This window comes from Empidonax traillii, unplaced genomic scaffold (assembly GCF_003031625.1).
Source record: "Empidonax traillii isolate 1590-97213 ecotype Southwest subspecies unplaced genomic scaffold, ASM303162v1 scaffold687:size894609, whole genome shotgun sequence".
NCBI lineage: Eukaryota > Metazoa > Chordata > Aves > Passeriformes > Tyrannidae > Empidonax > Empidonax traillii.
The window spans coordinates 155,427-173,089 of record NW_020955880.1 but is presented as its reverse complement, the minus strand read 5'-3'; the positions used below and the strand labels follow the sequence as shown (position 1 = coordinate 173,089).

General features: G+C 37.4%; 1 protein-coding gene across 9 annotated transcripts in view; it reads left to right on the top strand.

Moving 5' to 3' along the window:
- PPP2R2C (protein phosphatase 2 regulatory subunit Bgamma) overlaps window positions 1–17,663 on the top strand; it is a 198,045-nt gene that overhangs the window by 161,090 nt on the left and 19,292 nt on the right. For all 9 annotated transcript variants that reach the window (XM_027899733.1, XM_027899734.1, XM_027899737.1 and 6 more), the window contains one exon: window positions 6,627–6,791. In XM_027899733.1, the coding sequence (XP_027755534.1) occupies window positions 6,627–6,791 (165 nt within the window). The remainder of the gene's footprint in view (window positions 1–6,626; window positions 6,792–17,663) is intronic.

Sequence of the window (17,663 nt, the reverse complement as noted above, 5' to 3'; positions counted from 1 at the left end):
AAAGTCTGTGATGTTTACTGCATGTATGGCAGTAAAAGCAATTTCCTGAAATTTGACTAAGTACATTTAAAATATATTGATTCTTTTTCTAAGTAATAATTATGTAATCGAGATTTGGGGCTTTCTTGCTGCTGTCTCTTTTTATTCTACTAAGATGATAGGAATGTAAAGTAATTCTGATATTGCAAAGATCAGAATGAGATCTCCCAAATTCAGAATGAGTCTTTAGAATATTCTGCATTCTGGAGGGAATTTCCAAAAGACAAATGTAATAGTGAGAATAATAACCTCTCAAAACCAACTAACCAAGAGGAGAACTGAGCAAATACTCACATAGCTGGACTACTGTGGGTAGGGAGGAGAGAGACCAATAGATCAGAATCCAGAGCTGTTGCTCTTGCTGGCCCTTAAACTGACCTTTGCCAAGCCTTTGCCACTTCATGCCTCAGTTTCATTCTCTGTAAAACGTTAACACTAATATTAACTCTCCTTTGCTTTAAACTTAATGAATGGAAAATGTTTCTAATACTACTTTTAATTTCTTGTCAGGTATCTCCAATTCCAAATGCAATCTCAGATGCAAAGTCCAGGAGTTGCAGTTTTGGTTCAGAAGTTTGATATTTAGATTCTGTCCCTGGCTTCTTGTTCAGCCTTGAATGACTTCTCATCCCTTGGTCTTGAGGGACTGTGGTTTCTTTCAGCTGACAGTTAAATCAGTAACATGTTGTTTCCTTCCTGAATAGCTGGAAAGTTTATTGCTACTGCAGCCTCTTAATTATGACCATGTCTTTTCTTCTTCCATTAACAGCTCTTTTTCATCCAGCTTAGACTGTAGCCCTTGACTTAAGAAACCTCAGAAGTCCACAGAACTGTGTTAGCATTACTTAATCTCTTCTTTGTATGCACTCCATATGTGTAATTCTATCGTGAGCAATCCCTTTACTTTTTGTTTGCACAGCAACTAACATAATTGTCTATGGTTTGGCCTTCCACATAGAGCTAACAGGCCCCATAATGGGGTTTACTTTTTCAGGGTCTTATAATCTTGATATGAGGAAAAATACGGAAGCATTTGTACTGTCATAATGGCACTATCTAAATGCCTTTGATGAAGACATTGCCAATCAAAATCAAGCCATTTAAATTGGTATGTTCAGCAAATCACCCCCAGCATGAGACTGTTACCAGTTCCCAACTCAGTATGATGTCTGAAGAATCTAAATTCTTCCAGTGCTCAGTAGAATCATTGCTATAATGACCACAGAATTAAAAATGGAATTGGGCTGACATTGTCCTGCTAAGTAATTTTCAGGTGTGGATCAATACCTTGCATTAACAGATACTAGGTTCAGCTGGAAGGAGCACACACTTATGCCACAGTTTCTGCTTTTGTGGTTCACAAGAGTCAAGTGGTACAGACAATGTAATTGCAACTCTCTGGGCTTATAATAAAACCCATACAGTGCATGCTTTTAGTGGAGCAGTGGGCAAATGCTGTGCAGTGGAAGGCATTGACACTGTGGTTACCAGAAGTACTTAGAATATAAATACTGAGTCATCTCTTTGCCTAAGGTGAAACACTGGAATTTGAAGAAAAGGCCAAATCCATTAACCTATTGACAGTTCATTCCAGAAACGCTCGACTCTTGGACAACAGGTCTGAAATAGAGATTCAGAAGCTGGAGCCTATCCAGTGCTTTCCTTACTGTCAAGACTGTAGAACTTACTATTAGGCCTTACTGCTTATTGTAGAAATGTCATTCAACAGTGAAAATATACAGTGTATCTGTAAGAAATGAGAAGAAAGAAGAAAGTTGATGGTTATTTAAAGGTTAGAACTTGCTTCTTTCATTGATAATAAGATTGATGTAATCACATTGTGATGTTGTCAGGCATACTGAGGCCTGATTCTCTCCCTGGTCCCCCTGATGTACATAACCTGGAAGAAAACTGGAGCAGTTTGGAAGTCATTTTCTCAGCTAGCACATGGTATAGGAATGATATAACCATCACGTAGGAAGTGTAAAGCTGGTAGAGCTTGATTTGTAAGCATCACTGTTCCCTCCTTGTAATGAAAATAGTTTGCACTAAATGACTAACAGAGGAAACCACTCAGAGAAATGTTTATATTAAAGGTGTAGAGCCTCAGCAGGGCCTCAGTAATCAATTACTCTAAACTGAAGCCCTGGCAGCTTCTATGAATTGCTATTGATTTCAGCTACTAGTCAGTGAGTCTTTCTAGGACTAGGCTGAAATGTAGGTGTGAGATACAGACAAAATAAGGAGCCTGAACAAACCTCAGTGGAAACCACAGGGAACAGCCAGGTTCGGTAAGATATGTTATGCTGAAGGTTATTTTTTGAAAATGTTTAAAAATTGCAAAATCTTAAGTCCCACGCAGGGATAAAAATGAAGTGTCAAATCAGCATATATTGAAAAAAGAAAGATGAGAATTTTGGTTTTCTTGTGAAGTTACTATGGAAAATTTTGTCTGGCTTTCTAAAGAAAGCTTTTCTCTTCCTCCATTGCAGTTGAATAAAAGAGGGAGGGGACAAGTAATATTTTTTCTGTAGCCTTCTTCTGACCATAAAAACTATTTCCTTCTTGCAGTTAATTGACAAGTCATATAAAAATTATTCCAAAACAATGATAGAAGATTCAGTCCTTTATGTACCAGAGCTTGTGAGCTGCAACTTTGTTCTCTGCAAGATTTGGTTTCTTGTAGAATTCCTTGATGGTTTCAGGAAGACAAAGCAACTATTTCTTTATGCATACTGTTCACTTCAAAGGGAATTTAATCTATTTTGAGGAGACTGCTATGTTTCCATTATCATACAGGGAAACTTATTCTGGGACCTTTTTTGCTCAGCAGGAACCCTGTGTATTTTCCACATTCTCATTATACGTGTTTTGGCACGAGCATAAAGCAGGCATGCTCATTTAAATTCTAGCTGATCAAGAGGAAAAGTCTGATTAATGTGAGTTTTGGATCATGGTGAGGGTCAACTTGGCAACCTGCAGTAAAAGGAACTTTCTGGAGTGACTTCTCCCCAAGGGCTATATTTCTGTTAGATCAGTGGCCCAGAGGCAGTGGAACAAATTTTCTTCCTCCTGTTATCCTCATTTTGCTATCAGCTGCACAACAGCAGCACAAAATACTGGATTAGAACTAAACATACCATATAACTGAATTGTGCACTCGGATCACATCCCTCACACAGCATGTCATTGCAGATTGTTAATCATGCCTTTCCCTATGCTCTTTCCTCCTTCCTTTGACACTGTTTTTCTTCCCCCTCTCCCCTCTCTCAGATCCTTCCCTAAAGCTTCCTTGTAGTCAGGCCTTGTCCTGCTTCCTTTCTCTCCTGTGTTGTACCTCTGTTCTTGAATAGTTTGGGGAAAGCAGCATAGACACCCAGCCAAGTTGAGGTGACATTGCTTTAGAGTGGCTTTGTTGCCTTTCCCAGAATTAACTTCCTGATCTTGCAGCTCTACTAACCCAACTGTCAGAACATCGTCTCTCACCATTGTGGTCGCCAAGTGTACTAGACCTTTCATTTCCATTTTGCTGTGAACAGCATCTAGAAAATGTATATAGAGTTTTCTGTATAGATTTCCTACAGAAAGTCTTCATAGCTTTATCGTGTTTCACTAAGCCAAGCAATGGAGGAGGGACCATGTATGTTAAACAGCAATTATTGAGGGGGGACAGACTTGTTCTGTTTTTTTGTGAGCAAGAAGATATTTTCTGTTCTGTTTTAATGTTAATGAATTAAAAGACTGCTAGTGCATTCCAGCCCATCACTGGCAAGGTGTCAGTTCAACCTTCCCTTAGTATCTATAGAGGATTAAAACGCCTCATTCTTGACAAGCATGTGTGAGAGTCAAAGCAGCATGAAGATATTTTTCATTTTCATAGGGGAAATTCCTCCCTGTTCAGGTACAGGAACACCAAGTTTTATAGGACAACAGAATTGTATCCTAGTACACTGCCAATGGTGAACTGAACCATCTTTTCTTCCTGTTTTGGGTCGCTTTGGTCCTAGGTGTTTTGTCCATACTCTGAAAATGAACCAGATTTACAACCTCAGATATGACATGGTATTTCAGAGGTGAGTGAACATGGGGAGAGGGACCATGTCCCAGTCAAGAAATCCTTCCCCGAAATACAATTGCAAAGGAAGACAATAGTGTAGGAGACAACTCTACAGATGTATGCCATTAGAATACTTTTCTCTGTAGCAATGGAATTTTCATTTAATCAGTTTCTGCCAGATTCCCTCTGCTTCAAGCTTTTCAAGTTCACCAAAGGGCCTGTTTCTGAAGCACACTGTCTGGTCCAATTTTTTTATTTATTTTTTTTCCCCCCTGCCATTCAACATTGTGCTTAAAAGGAAGAAAAAGACACAAAGGGAAGATAGAAAAGTAGAAATGAGAAATGTCTCATGGGAGATGCTTGCCCTTACCATGTCATGCTAGTTTAAATACAGTTTCCACACATCACATGTCAAGCTGTACTTGATTATTTTCAAATAGATGGCAAAAATCATGAGAGGAGAAAAATGTTCCTTTGTGTGACATATTATTCTTTTGATATATTGGGTTCTGTAGCTGTCAAAACAAAGGCTGCTTTTCCATGTATTATTACAAATGCATTTGGGGTAAGTCTCTTCTGCAACTCTCCATTCCCTTGATTGTTTACTTCAATAGAGTGTTTTAATTTTTGTAAATCTAACGAAACGATGAATTTTCAGTGGTGCATTTTTGCTATGATCCTCAGTAGGCAATGAGGTTCTTTCTCAGTGGAGATTCAGATCACATCTGGAAATGCAGTCTGTTTCAAGTATTTTCTGCTTTTCTGGCAGGAGAATGGAATATTTAATTTCATTATTCAACATAGGTTTATTCATTTTACGCAATGAAGGGAAATTCATCAATAGTGTCTTCAACATCCAGAAAAATGATACTTGCCATGACTGTTTCGCATACTCTATTTATATTTTATATCTTTCTCATCACTCAGCAATTATTCATCTCTCTACTGAGAGGTGAAATTCTTTTATTGAGTTACTATAATTTCTCTGAACCCCAGAAAGCAATTCAATCTCTGAAAGCAATTGCTTTTACTTAAATATATTTCTTGAGACAGATTCACCAAATACAAATAACTGAATAAAGGTAATTTTTTCTGTTGATTTTCAAGAATGTTTAGTGATGCTTTATAAAGGAGGTAAATCAATGTTTCTCCATTTTAACATTTATTGCACTAATATTAATCATGATGGATTCTTGGAGATGAATGCAGGTATAATAGTACAAGTAAGTAGGAATGCAGTTAAAATGTAACATTAACTCATTCTCACTTGTTATTAAATGTCATAAGATATTAATAGTTTTGCTGATATTTTCCTTGGTGTAAAAAAAAAGCACAACAGTGTGATGCAAAGTCATCAAGATATTTATCTCTGAATATTTTGTATTATTTCAGTATAGTGTCTTGGGCTTGCATTTTTTGGGAAAGATCAAAGTATAGAGTGTAAGGGTGGTGATAGACTGTGTCCCATTCCCACAGAAATCAATCAAAGGTCTTCCATTTCAGAAGTGGGCACAGTGGGAACAGAAACAGGCTTAATATCACAATATATGATTTTCTCATTTATCTTATCCTCTGAGATGCCTAAATTTTGAATGTCAGCTGATTCAAATTTTATGTTCGGGGAGTCCAAGCACTGAAATGATTTGGGTTTAGGGCACTGAACTGGGATTCAGTGGATCTGGGTTTGTTCTGTCATGCATTTCCCATGTGATCTTATGCAAATCCTTTACTGCTTCTCTCACAGCCTCATCAGTAAAATAGGGTAATGTTACTCTTCTTCTTGTTCGAAGGATTTGTTAACATTTGGATGGCTTATCTACATCAGATTGCTTAGGGCCATATGAAAATGTACAATCTTATTTAAATGTACTACTTTACATGTATATCCTTCTTCCATTTTATGCTTCTGTATCTACTGCTTTCTTACAGCCCCCTCATGGTACTCTTTCCTTCTTTTCTTTATAAGCAATCTTCCACAGGCTGACCTTCTCCTCCAAATACCTGCTAATCAGGTCCTGCTCTTTATTCTCACCAAGGCAGGTAATATATACCTGCCATGGAGACACAAGTGTTGGAGAGGCACCATGTGAGCTACACTTCATGTGGATATTCTTTGGTAATCTAATTGAGAAACTAGATCTTTGTTGTATTTTGGTCAAGATAATGCTCACTTAAATGATTCAGATGGACAGTTCTCAATCACAGAAATTCATATTGATTTCGGTAATGAGCATCATTTACATAAAAACCTAAGAATGCCCTTTCAGATACTTCTCTTGTAAGTATTCAAATAGCAAACCTAATATTGTGCACAATTTGTTTTTGAACAAATTGTGTTAGTTGCTCTTTGAGTTTGGTGTAAGTGGGTCAGGTACAGAAATTTAAAAGTGCACTACTGCCAAACAAATGAGTGTATTTTTACCTAAAAGCGTTTCATGTGTGCACATTTACATGCTTCCTTCGAGGAGGCAGTAAGAATTGAGGTTTACCTGCAGACAACTGCATTTTCCTTGATGAAACTTCCATTCAGACATTGTAGATATAAAGCCAGCCAATATGGAGGACCTGACGGAAGTGATCACAGCCTCTGAGTTCCATCCCCACCACTGCAATCTCTTCGTCTACAGCAGCAGCAAAGGATCCCTGAGACTCTGCGACATGAGGGCATCGGCTCTCTGTGACAAACATTCCAAGCGTAAGTCCTTGCTTCACTGAGCCCCAGATGTCATTAAAGTCTTACTATTCACGGACAGCATGTAGATGTGTGCAAACCCCAGTGTATGAGCTTTTCGTTTGCAGGCACCTTGGAAAAGAAACAGTGAAAGGAAGAAATTTTTTTTTATCTGTACAAGTATTAGCTGTGAACTTGACAACAGTCATGTCTGTGGCTTGTCTTTATAGGTTCTTATTGCAGGGATCAGTGAAGAACCCAGAACTCTCTAGCAAAAGAGAGAGGACTCCTAACAAATCAAAGAGGGTAGGGGCAGTATTTAAGTGGGTGAGCATAGTGTTTTGAATACACAAATGTGGTTCTGAACATTGCAGCAAGTAAATCTGGATTGTCAGGCTGCCTTCAAAATTTTGAATCCATTTTCATGGATTAAGAAATATCAGTGCCCTACCTAAAAATTTAGTCCCACATTCCCTAATATGTGTTTTTTCAAGAATGTGTCTGAACAGATTCAGGGGAAATGCAGTAAGTAATATTGGCGGGGAAAAAAAGAGAAGAAAAAGTTATTGCGTTGGTATAGGAGGTGTCATCTGTCCTAAGTCATTTTATGTAGTCTGTGAAACTTTGAGATGAACCACCAATTCATGACAGTTCATATGTGAAACCTACATAAGAACAAAGAGGCAAATGTTAAAACTTGTTCTCAAAGTAAAGGTTGAAGGAAAATGCATGTTCATAATGTCTCACTCTCAGCTCTGTATGTTCTAGGGGAGACAGAATATGGTTCTTCCACCAGTAATCTGGAAGTCTGAGCACTTCACTTTGTGCAAATGATAAATGCTGAGACAAAGGCATCATATTGAGTGGCTGGTTCCTTTGAGGAGCTGAGAACTTAAGAAATCAGCTGTGGTGGCTCTACTATAGTCACCTTTGGGACTGGGGCTTCCCCGTAAACACTGGAAGGAAATTCAGGAGAAATTCTCTTGGTGCAAGAGCACAGAGAGGGTTTTATGTCATTCAGTGCCTACTTGAACCTTTTTGAGGTAGGCAGATCTTATTAGTAGGGGCAGAAGGGGAGGAAGAAGCATTTGAATATTTAAATGAGACATAAGTGGTGCACTAATTTAGCACACGAGCTATTTTTTAAACTGAAGTAAATGTAGTAAAGAACCTATGACTAGGCCTTTTGGCTGTAAGAAGTGCACATGCTCAGAACCTGTCAGGATGTGGTCTCCAATTAAAGATAATAACCTTCAAGGACAGTTTCCTAAGCAGAGAAGTGTTCTGCCTTTGTTAGCTGTGTCTCGTTGTACTTGTAGGGGGAATTCAATACCATGGAGTGAAATGTAGGCATGACACAATGACACAATGCTGTGGGTTATCCTGTCCCACTTAATTGTTTTGTTCTGTAGTACTTTCATTTCTTCCTGTTAATAAGGCCTCCATGCCCCTGGAACTCAGTGCCAAATGCCAATCACAACTTATTAAAGCCACAGTACGGTAACCCTGGATGAGAGAAGGTGTTTTATGCCAGAAGGGAGCGCAAGGTCTAATGGTCATTGATTAAACCCCATTTTCCAGATCTATGAGTTAGAAAATAGCCATTTAATGTAGCATTGCTGCACTGAACTCAAGTCAAGCTTGTTGAGAAGCTGATCGTGTACAGCACAAAATTGATAAGTAATGGTAGAACTTCCAAAGTGTTGAAAGGAGTAGGCCCATGCACTGCTGATTGGAATTTTGAATATAGTTCTCTGAGGCAAGCAAAGCTAATTTTATAAAGCCCACAGTAACCTAAAAGGATATATTATAAAAACCAGTCAATCTGCAAAATCAAGTTATTTGCATGATTGTCTCTCTAGTACCTTCACTCTATGTCTGATTCCTCTTTACAGTAGCTAAATTTACATATAGTACATATGCATGATGAGTACCCTGCTCTCCTAGCTCAGCTTGTCTTTCAGTCTTTCCCCATAACTGACTTCACTTCTAAACCAAAACACTACAACTGAAGTCACTGCAAACCCTTGTGTTCTGCCATGCATCCTTCTTTTCTCAGATCAGTTTGGTATCAATATGTATTGCATTGCAGATACTGTTCTGAGATTGTAATAAATGTACATATTTTTAGGGCTAAAAGATGCAATGTAAAACTTAGAAAAATACCTGGATGGTGAGCATATATTGTGAACTTCTGTGTTTTATTCAGATCTCTATAGCTGTGATAAAGTCCATTGCAGCCCCTGGGAAAAGGGCCCTTCCATTTATACAAGCTTCGAAAGTGCCATGAATAATTACTGTGCCATACTGTAAAAATAAATTATGTACTAATATCTGTGGTGTAAGTGAACTGACACAGGATGTTAATAAATTATAGTGTCTTGAAGATTTGCTAAATCTGGCTTGCTTAAGTCAGTGGCAAAATCTCTCTTTTTAGCATTAGTGACAGCAGCATTACAGGGTTTTCCTTATAAATCCTCGTGGCTCTGACCTGGATGAGACGTCTATGTACTCATCCTTGATGCCTGTGCTGAGATTTATTAGCCAGCAAACAGTTTGTGTGATGAGATGTAGTGGGGATCTCTGTCCCTTAGAAAAATTATCTCAGACCACCAAATTATTCATAAAGCATTGAAAGAATATCAGGTCAGAAGTTGAATTTTAAATGGTCATTGAGATACTGATAAGGTGTGATAAAATGTGTTGTATTTTAATAGACTACCATAAACTGCTTCTTAGAACAGCTCTGTAATAGATAATGCAATGCTGAGCAAGTATCAGAAGAAAGTCTTGTGTGGCCATTGCAAATGTATACTGGAGAAAGCCCAGCCTGTAACCATAGGGCAGGTACACACACAGTGCTGTTCTGTGTTATTATCAGACTCGGCAAGCCGTGGGAGAGGATGCCATCAAAAACCTTCAGGAGAGGAGGTGCCAAGAGGGATGAACGTCCCTGCTTTTTTAGAATGTTAGAGGGGTGGGAATGAGGAAGAAGCTGTTCTTGCAGTCCGCGGTATTATAGGTAAAGATTTAAAACAGATATGAAAGTCAGACTCAAGCAGCAAGAAATAGAGATTAATTTAAATAATATGGAACATTTCACCTAAATAATGTACTTGCCAAAAACCCCAAAGATTGCCTTTAAAACATTATTCAGGCAACATACATGGCAATGCAGTGTAGAAAAAAGGCAGTAAAGGGAAATCTGTGACAGCAGCAAAAGTATCATTGTTAGAGCAGTCAGCTGGGAACATCAAAAATAAAAATATTACCCTGCACCACAAGTTCTGTAAATTCTCATGCAAGGGATTCAGGTGACATGGAAGACAAGCATAAGGATCCTGTTGCATTAAGAGCGCCCTGACTAAAAATATACTTACAGCACTATAATATGCAGTTGTTCAATTAAGAAACAGTTGCTAATTTGCTTTTGAGTTTTTCTTGCTCATGTTGTGTTCAGAGACCCTCATAAATGTGTTTGGAGTTAATATTATTCTTCCAAACAGCTTGTAGGCTAGATGGGTACATATGGCTGTTTCAACAAATCATATAATAAAGCAGTCAGCTAAAGAAAACTGTGCTTGAGCCTGTGAAGTCAGAAAAAAATAAAGAGCTTTCTCAGTAGTTCAGAATTATTAAACCCATTATTAAGTGGTAAATATAAACTGTATAGTTACGCAATATGGAAATTTGAGTCACTCAAGAGTATAACTCCTGTTGATATTTCATGTAATAGCCTTAATAACTTAAAGTCATTGCATACTTCAGAAGTATTAATCTATTTAAATGCTGTGTGTTGCTTTAAGGGTTTTTTATTATTAATTTCTTAATATGTATTTGTAGACTAAAACCCTGTTTCTAATTATCCATTACCCATGTGCAAAATTTACAACAACATACTCCAAGGAAAGAGGAGCTGCAGTTTCAAGTTGATTGCTCTGTGTGCCGTGGTGATGTTTAAAATACAGATTTTGGCGTTATACGGCATTAGCCTCTGTCACTGTTAGTTCATACTTTTTGTCCTCCAGACAGACTTCACAAGCTTCTGAAATTGGGGTCGGTAAGAGGAGCCATTTAGATCTCCCTGCCTTTGACCACAGAAGTGTTTATGGGTGACAGGCAATACCAACAGCTGTCTTCTCTGGCCTCTCCCTGAAAGGAGCAAAGCGTCCCACCTGGCGCATCCCAATTCCATGGGCTGGACAATCAGTGTCTTAAAAGTGTAAAAAGGTCTTGGAAGCAATGCAGAGTGAATTTCGGGTTTGGTTTGTGACTCAGAGATGCCACCCAAAGATAATGGTAGTGGTTTTCTCATTCAGAGTACTTTTCCACATTTTTATTTGAAATCCAGGCACGAAAGAAATGCCAGCCCTTCCCCAAGGATAAATGCCACTGTCCTATCAGTCTGGCATGTAACTCAAGTGGGTTAGCTGCTGGGCTTTTTTGTGATTACCTTTGGTTTTAAAGAATTCAGAACTGTGGAAGCAACCAAGACGGAAATCAACGATAATCTACTTGAACGTGTTGAATTTTTAAAATTAATTATATTTACCTGTTGTTTAAAGCAGATTGGAATTTCAGGGACAAGACAGCTTTCAGACCTCTGGCTGAATATGGATTATCTTTCATTTGCAACAGAGAACAACCAGATGCACAAAAAAGCCTGTGACAGACTATCCCTGCTGGATTTGCTAATTAATATTGACCTTTCCAAATGAATGATGCTTATTGTCTGACTGACAAAGGGACAACTTGTTTTTCTTCTATGTGAGCTTTACATCTAAAATATGTTTTTTTATTTCTGCATCTGGTCTCATGTCGAGTTATCATCTGAGGGAGGGAGGCGATCACCATTCTCCCTTTGTGCTCTGAGAGGCTACTCTCAAAGTGATGTCCACTTCAGGCAGAACCAGCAAGGCTTCATGTGACACGAGTGATATTTACCCAAGCTTCAAAAATGATTTGACCCCATACTTTGATAAGGTCTTTTCTTCCTATCATAATTCTGTATTTATTTTTAAAGACATACATACACATTACAAAGGCATGTATTCACTGCTGATTTTCTATCCCCAATGAAAAAATGTGCACATATCCTGATAATTTTTGAATTATGAGTGTCGCTAAAGATCTGTTACTACAATTTCATGCACGGTAAAGTAGATTCTGGAATGGATCCTTCCTTGTGCAGGAATCCATTGTGCCATTAGCATGGACTCCAAACCTTTCATTCTACTCAGTTTGGATGAATGTATAATAAAGACATTTAAAACATGGCTAATGTAAATTAAGAAATGTTTCTACAGAAATGCAGTTATGTCTATATAGTATTTCCTTCTGTTATGCAAGATCAGTAAATCAGAAAGGGAAAAAACCCTGATTTATATACTTCTAGCTATCAAATAGAAGGAGGAAAAAGAAAAGCCTGAAGCAATGGTAAATGATTTATGATTGAAAAGGTGTTTCATTAACCCCTCTCCCCCAACTACACACAGATAAAGCAAATAACTGCTCTAAGATTGATTTAATTATTCAGTGTATTAAAATTCCTGTCTTGTTTGCCTAATTTTTTTAATAGCAACAAATACTGCTTTTCAGTGTCTCATGAAACTGACTTTCAAGATCTTGTTTCACTGGGGGAGGAAAAAATTCACTTACCATTAATCTTACATATCAAGATCAGGAAGACTTACACATGAATTTGGCTGTAGAGGAGTAGTAGTTTTATGTCCCATTAACTCCATGGGATTGCTCACAACACGTGACATTAAATATGCACATAAGTCTTTGTGAGACCAAGGTTTAAAGAGCCTTGATCTTCTAGATTGCACTTGTGGTTTTTTTCACTTCCTTGCTCTCTTCAGCACCATTTCTCTTTATTAACAAACTCGCTGGCAAAGTTACATTAATCTAAGCAACTCTGTAGTGAAGCTCCCACCCACTGATCTTTAGCTATTGATCTGGCTTTGCCTTTCAGCACTAATGCACTGTCCCTTGTGGTTTGCGACAAGCTGCAGCAACTCACTGCAGATGGTAAAACAGATTCTTAAATATTGATTTGAGGCTCCACTTTTAAAAGCCATGCTCTCTAGAGGTATTGATGAGAAGCCTAGTTTTAATATTGGGTCATGGGATAAAGGAATGCTTTGTGGTAGGTGGAATTTCAGGCTTGTGGCGTGGAGGTACCTTCAGAAATTTGCTTTGAGTAAAAGAAGAAAAATGATGCGTAAGTGACCGGGACACAAAGAGGTGTCCTCTGAATTATATGAAAATGAACAGAAAATTGAAATATAAAAAGGTTCTGTTTTTTTCAGTTTAAAACAGGATAAGCAACTGCAGGCTACACTAATATACATTTTTTAAGAGAGGTATCTTACAAAATAATTGTATTTTACATTGCTTATGAGAGTGCATTCAAAAATTCCCACATGTGTATAATTGTATTAATCAGTGTAGACCAAGAAGACAAGATTGTCACATTAGCAGATAATTCTGTTATTGAAAGAGAATTTCTGAAGGAGATGAATATATAAGTGAATTGGCTTAATAGAAAACAATAAACCATTCAGAGATAGTGAAAGATAGAGTAAATAATAATGGTAAATCAAATTATTATCATGAATAATGAAGCTAAAAGGCATAAAGAAACCATGAATTTCAAAGGGAACTTGCAGTTGGGATTTATTCACTTAGGATGAACTCAGGAACTCTTTTGTATGAAATCCTAAAATAGATTTTAAACAGTGCATATTAATGACTATACCTGGGCAGACCAGAGGTCCATCTGGCCCAGTGTTCTGGCTCTCGTAGTGGGCAGGAGCAACATCAGCAGAAAATACAAGAACAGAGCAAGTGTTTATGTGATCTTCAGCCTCTGCAATATGCAGTTGGAAACTTGAGCTTCATGGACTTTAGTGAGAATGAACTTATCATGTTTACCAATACTGAAATAGAGGTTCAGTGTTTGTTTTTTTTTAAAAATTTCTACAGTTACCTTTGAACCTGAGTATATTTTTTATCATTCACAATACCTTTCAGTCTAGGCTTTAGTAGCTTAATTAGGCATGGTATGAAGAACCATCTGCTGTCTACTTACCCTTTCCTGGTTTCACATGGTGACCCCTACTTGTTGATTGGAAGAGACAGTGTACAAAGTGAACTGTCGTTCCCTATTCAGCCTTTCCATGCCACTCTTAATTACAAACCCCTCAGTCTTTCCTAGGCTGAGAGACCCCAGTCTATTTAGTCATTCCCTGCATGGAAGTAATTTTGTACTTCTGGTCATTTTTATTGCCCTTTTTTGTGTCTTCTTGAGATCTCTATCATATTAGAGATAAGCCCAGAACTACACTTAGCGCAAGATGTAAGCATATCTTGAATTAATTGGCACGAAAAAAATGCTTTCTGTGTTGAAGGATAGCAACAAGTGTCATATGCTTAAAAAAATAAAAGAATAAGATTAGTATTTTTTTGTGCATTCAAATGAAATTTAGTTCAGGTTTTTTATACTAAATCTGATGAAATATATGTGGTGGAGCAAATCACAGCTGACCTGAGAATGGTACTAATTTGCCATCTAAAAATATTATAGTTAAATAATTTGTAAGACTCTTAGCTTAGGATCATGTTTAGTGTGAAAATTGAAGTAGAATAACCACGTATTTCAGAAAAAGTAGTGTGATGTTTTTGTTCTTTTTTTTTTTTTTTTTTTTTTTTTTTTTTTTTTTTTTTTTTTTATCAGCTACCTGGAAAGCATATTGGTGTTTGTTCCTTTTGCAGGTACCGCTGGGTAGTCTATCAAGATGGGTCCAATTCCATACATTTCAAAGTACCATTTTCCAGTACATTTTAATTGGGAATTGCAGCCATTTCCATTTGGGATCTGGAATTAAACAGAGACTTAGTTTAAATCATAAATTGTTTGGCCTGGGACTCGTGTTTTCTGTGTTTATGAAAAGCCTGCTGAAAGATTACCTGATCCACCGTCGGTATTTCCAGGCCCAGCTGAAATGCACCTGTTGTTTGTATACCTGTGTAATCTCTAATAAGTTCTTAATTCATCCTAGCTGCAGACTGTTTGCTTGCTTATACAATAAAAATGAAAATTAATCTCCCCCTCTTATTCCAGCATCTTTGTTGGCCCTGGCTTCTGTGGTCCTCTCCCTCCTCAGTAACCTCACTGCCTCTTGTTCCACTGTTACCAAAACTGTCTTCCCCCATTTGTAGCTGTGACCCTTGAACGGGAACTGGATGATTTTGTATATCCCTTAGCTGTCTTTTGAGAGAGAAAGAGTTATTTCATGGTGCAGAATTTTCAAGGATTTAAATCTAAGTAACAATACTTAAATGCTAAAAAAAAAAAAAAAAGGAGTTTTGAGGACAGGATACAAAATATAAACATTGTCCTCTAGGGGAAAAAAAAAAAAAAAACTTTAATAAGTTATTACTTGCTCTTAAGGAGAAAAAAATAGGGGTTTTTTCAGCTAGAGGGAATGACTTTTTAAGGCTGTTTATAATTTTATCCTCTGACTGATGGTGTTTCTCACCAAATCTGTGGAACTGTTAAGCATTCATCTTCAAGTTTTCTGTCACTTTGGTTTTTTCCCCCCTAGATAATCACACGTGCCATATATGTAAACATCATTTATTTTTGCTTTTCATTTTAAATATATTCAGCTTTGTAATAGCAAAAAGTTGGTTTTATCTGTAGTTCTGCTTTTAGTCATCAGTAACAAATTTCCAAGGTTCATATCTTTATGCCTTAAGGAGTACACAACATTATCATTGTCTTCTCACTCACTAGTTCTTTGTTTCTCTTGGGTCTTACTGATAATTCATAGTAAATGCAGTTATTATCTGCACGGCCAGATGCTCAGGCCATGATAAAAAAATTTTGCCAAAGGTTAGACTCTGTGTTTCTGTCTTTTAAAATCAGTGAGAGTTTTGTGTATCTGCACACAGTTGGCATGTCTTTCATCCCATCAATCCATTATATACTTAAAAATTCAGGTCAATAATAATAAGAAGTAGCTCTAAATAAACTTTCACTGCATTAGAAAGCTAGGTTTTCTAACTCCTGCCCCGTATATTTCAAATACTGTATTTCTTTCCCTTTAAATAGATAATTCTTCTTTGTGTTTTTAAAAACATTATCAGTATTTGTATTTTGGAACCATCTGTGTTGTGACAGTGCTGTGAGTTCTTGTGTTTTTATTTCATCCAGGCAAAAGAATTAAGGTAAGAAAAAAAGGAGAAGCAGAAGGAATATTCAAAATTCAGCCAAGACATTACCCAAAGTCCTATACTGTAATGTAGAAAATCGTGCATACTCCTTCTTGTGATGATTTTGGGAGGAAGAGAGGATTTTGTATGCTATATCAGATTGTGAGACTGCACCCACCATATAAGACATTTTTAGCATTATTTTTAATAATTTTTAAAGTTCACATATGCCAGAATTTACACCCTGCAATGATTAAAGCTCTGCCCAGCTACTTGTTTAGAATTGAACTTGAAAAATTACTTAGGGTTAGTTTTTGGTTTTCTTTACTGGATGTATCTTGTCCGAAATGTATCACTTTCAAGCATGTGGAATCAGGCCATTATTAATAGAATATTGCAGTGGCAGCACCTGTGACCCCCAGAGTGCAGCTCAGTGAGAACCACAAGGGTGTTAGTAGTGTGTGCACCACACTTCTTTTAGCTACTGCCCAAGCTAATGCATTCTTTAGGCCAGTGAAGTTGAGTGAGATGGACCTTCCCACCCACTCTTGCTGTTCCTGGCCTTTTTTTTTTTTTTTTTTTTTTTTTTTTTTTTTTTTTTTTTTTTTTTTTTTTTTTTTTTTTTTTTTTTTTTTTGCTTTAGATATCTGCATCTATTTCTGCATGATAAATGCACACATTAGGGTGCCTCTCCTATCCATTGATTCTAAGGAAAGTCTCCATATGTACCTTACATCAGAGAAACTCAAGGAGCACACAAGGAAACAGTATTCTTTATGAGAGATAAGACTTTGCTTCTCAGCAGATGGCAGTTCCTTTTTGAGAAGGAAGCAACATATTTTTAATGCTGCAGATTTTCTTCAGGATTCAGGAAAACAGTGCTCTGGCAAGTATCCTTCAACCAACCCATCCTTCTCTGCAAAGTCTGGACTTCTTTGAAAAGCTACTGGGGTTTTCAACCTGTGAGCAGGAAGCCATGCAGAAAGGAAAATTTTTACTTCCCTAGGCAGACTTCTCCCGTGTATCTGCTAGTAGGGTAAGGGGCAGGAACAGTGTCTTTCTTGGAGGTTCCTCTTTAAATGTTGGCTGTACTCAGAAATGTGTTCCACTTCCCTCTGTAATCCCATGATGTTTCTCTATTCTAGAGGCCTGTCATCAAGGTCATGTGAGCAAGTATCTGGTGAAAGATTCTTGATACTTGATATCATACTGAGCAAGTGTCATGTGAAAGGTCAGCACGCCACACCATTTGTGATTCCTGTGTTCCTTAGACAGCTAGACAAGGAACTTTGTGTCTTTCACATAATTAGAGCTGTGACCATTATTAAGAACTATATTAATGCAAGTTAAATACCCTTTTTTATGACAAATATTAGTTATATAAAATTAATGAAGAAGTTAATCAAAGAGTATAATAGCATCTGTAGTTGAATCTCAGAAGTTGAAGTTCAGATTCCAAGTCCTGGTCTAGCAAGATTTATTTTGCTACAGAAAAATAAGCTAGATTTGAAGTCTCATGTTTTAGGCACTGATTGCTCCCTGGCATAAGAGCAGCCTCCAGAAGATAAGTCTGAACTGTAATGAATAGAAAATATGTTTTCAGTGCAGGCTGGCAAAACCTGTTTTTGCAAACAGTGGGACAGATCCATGTTTTATTCCTATCAGCTTGGAGAG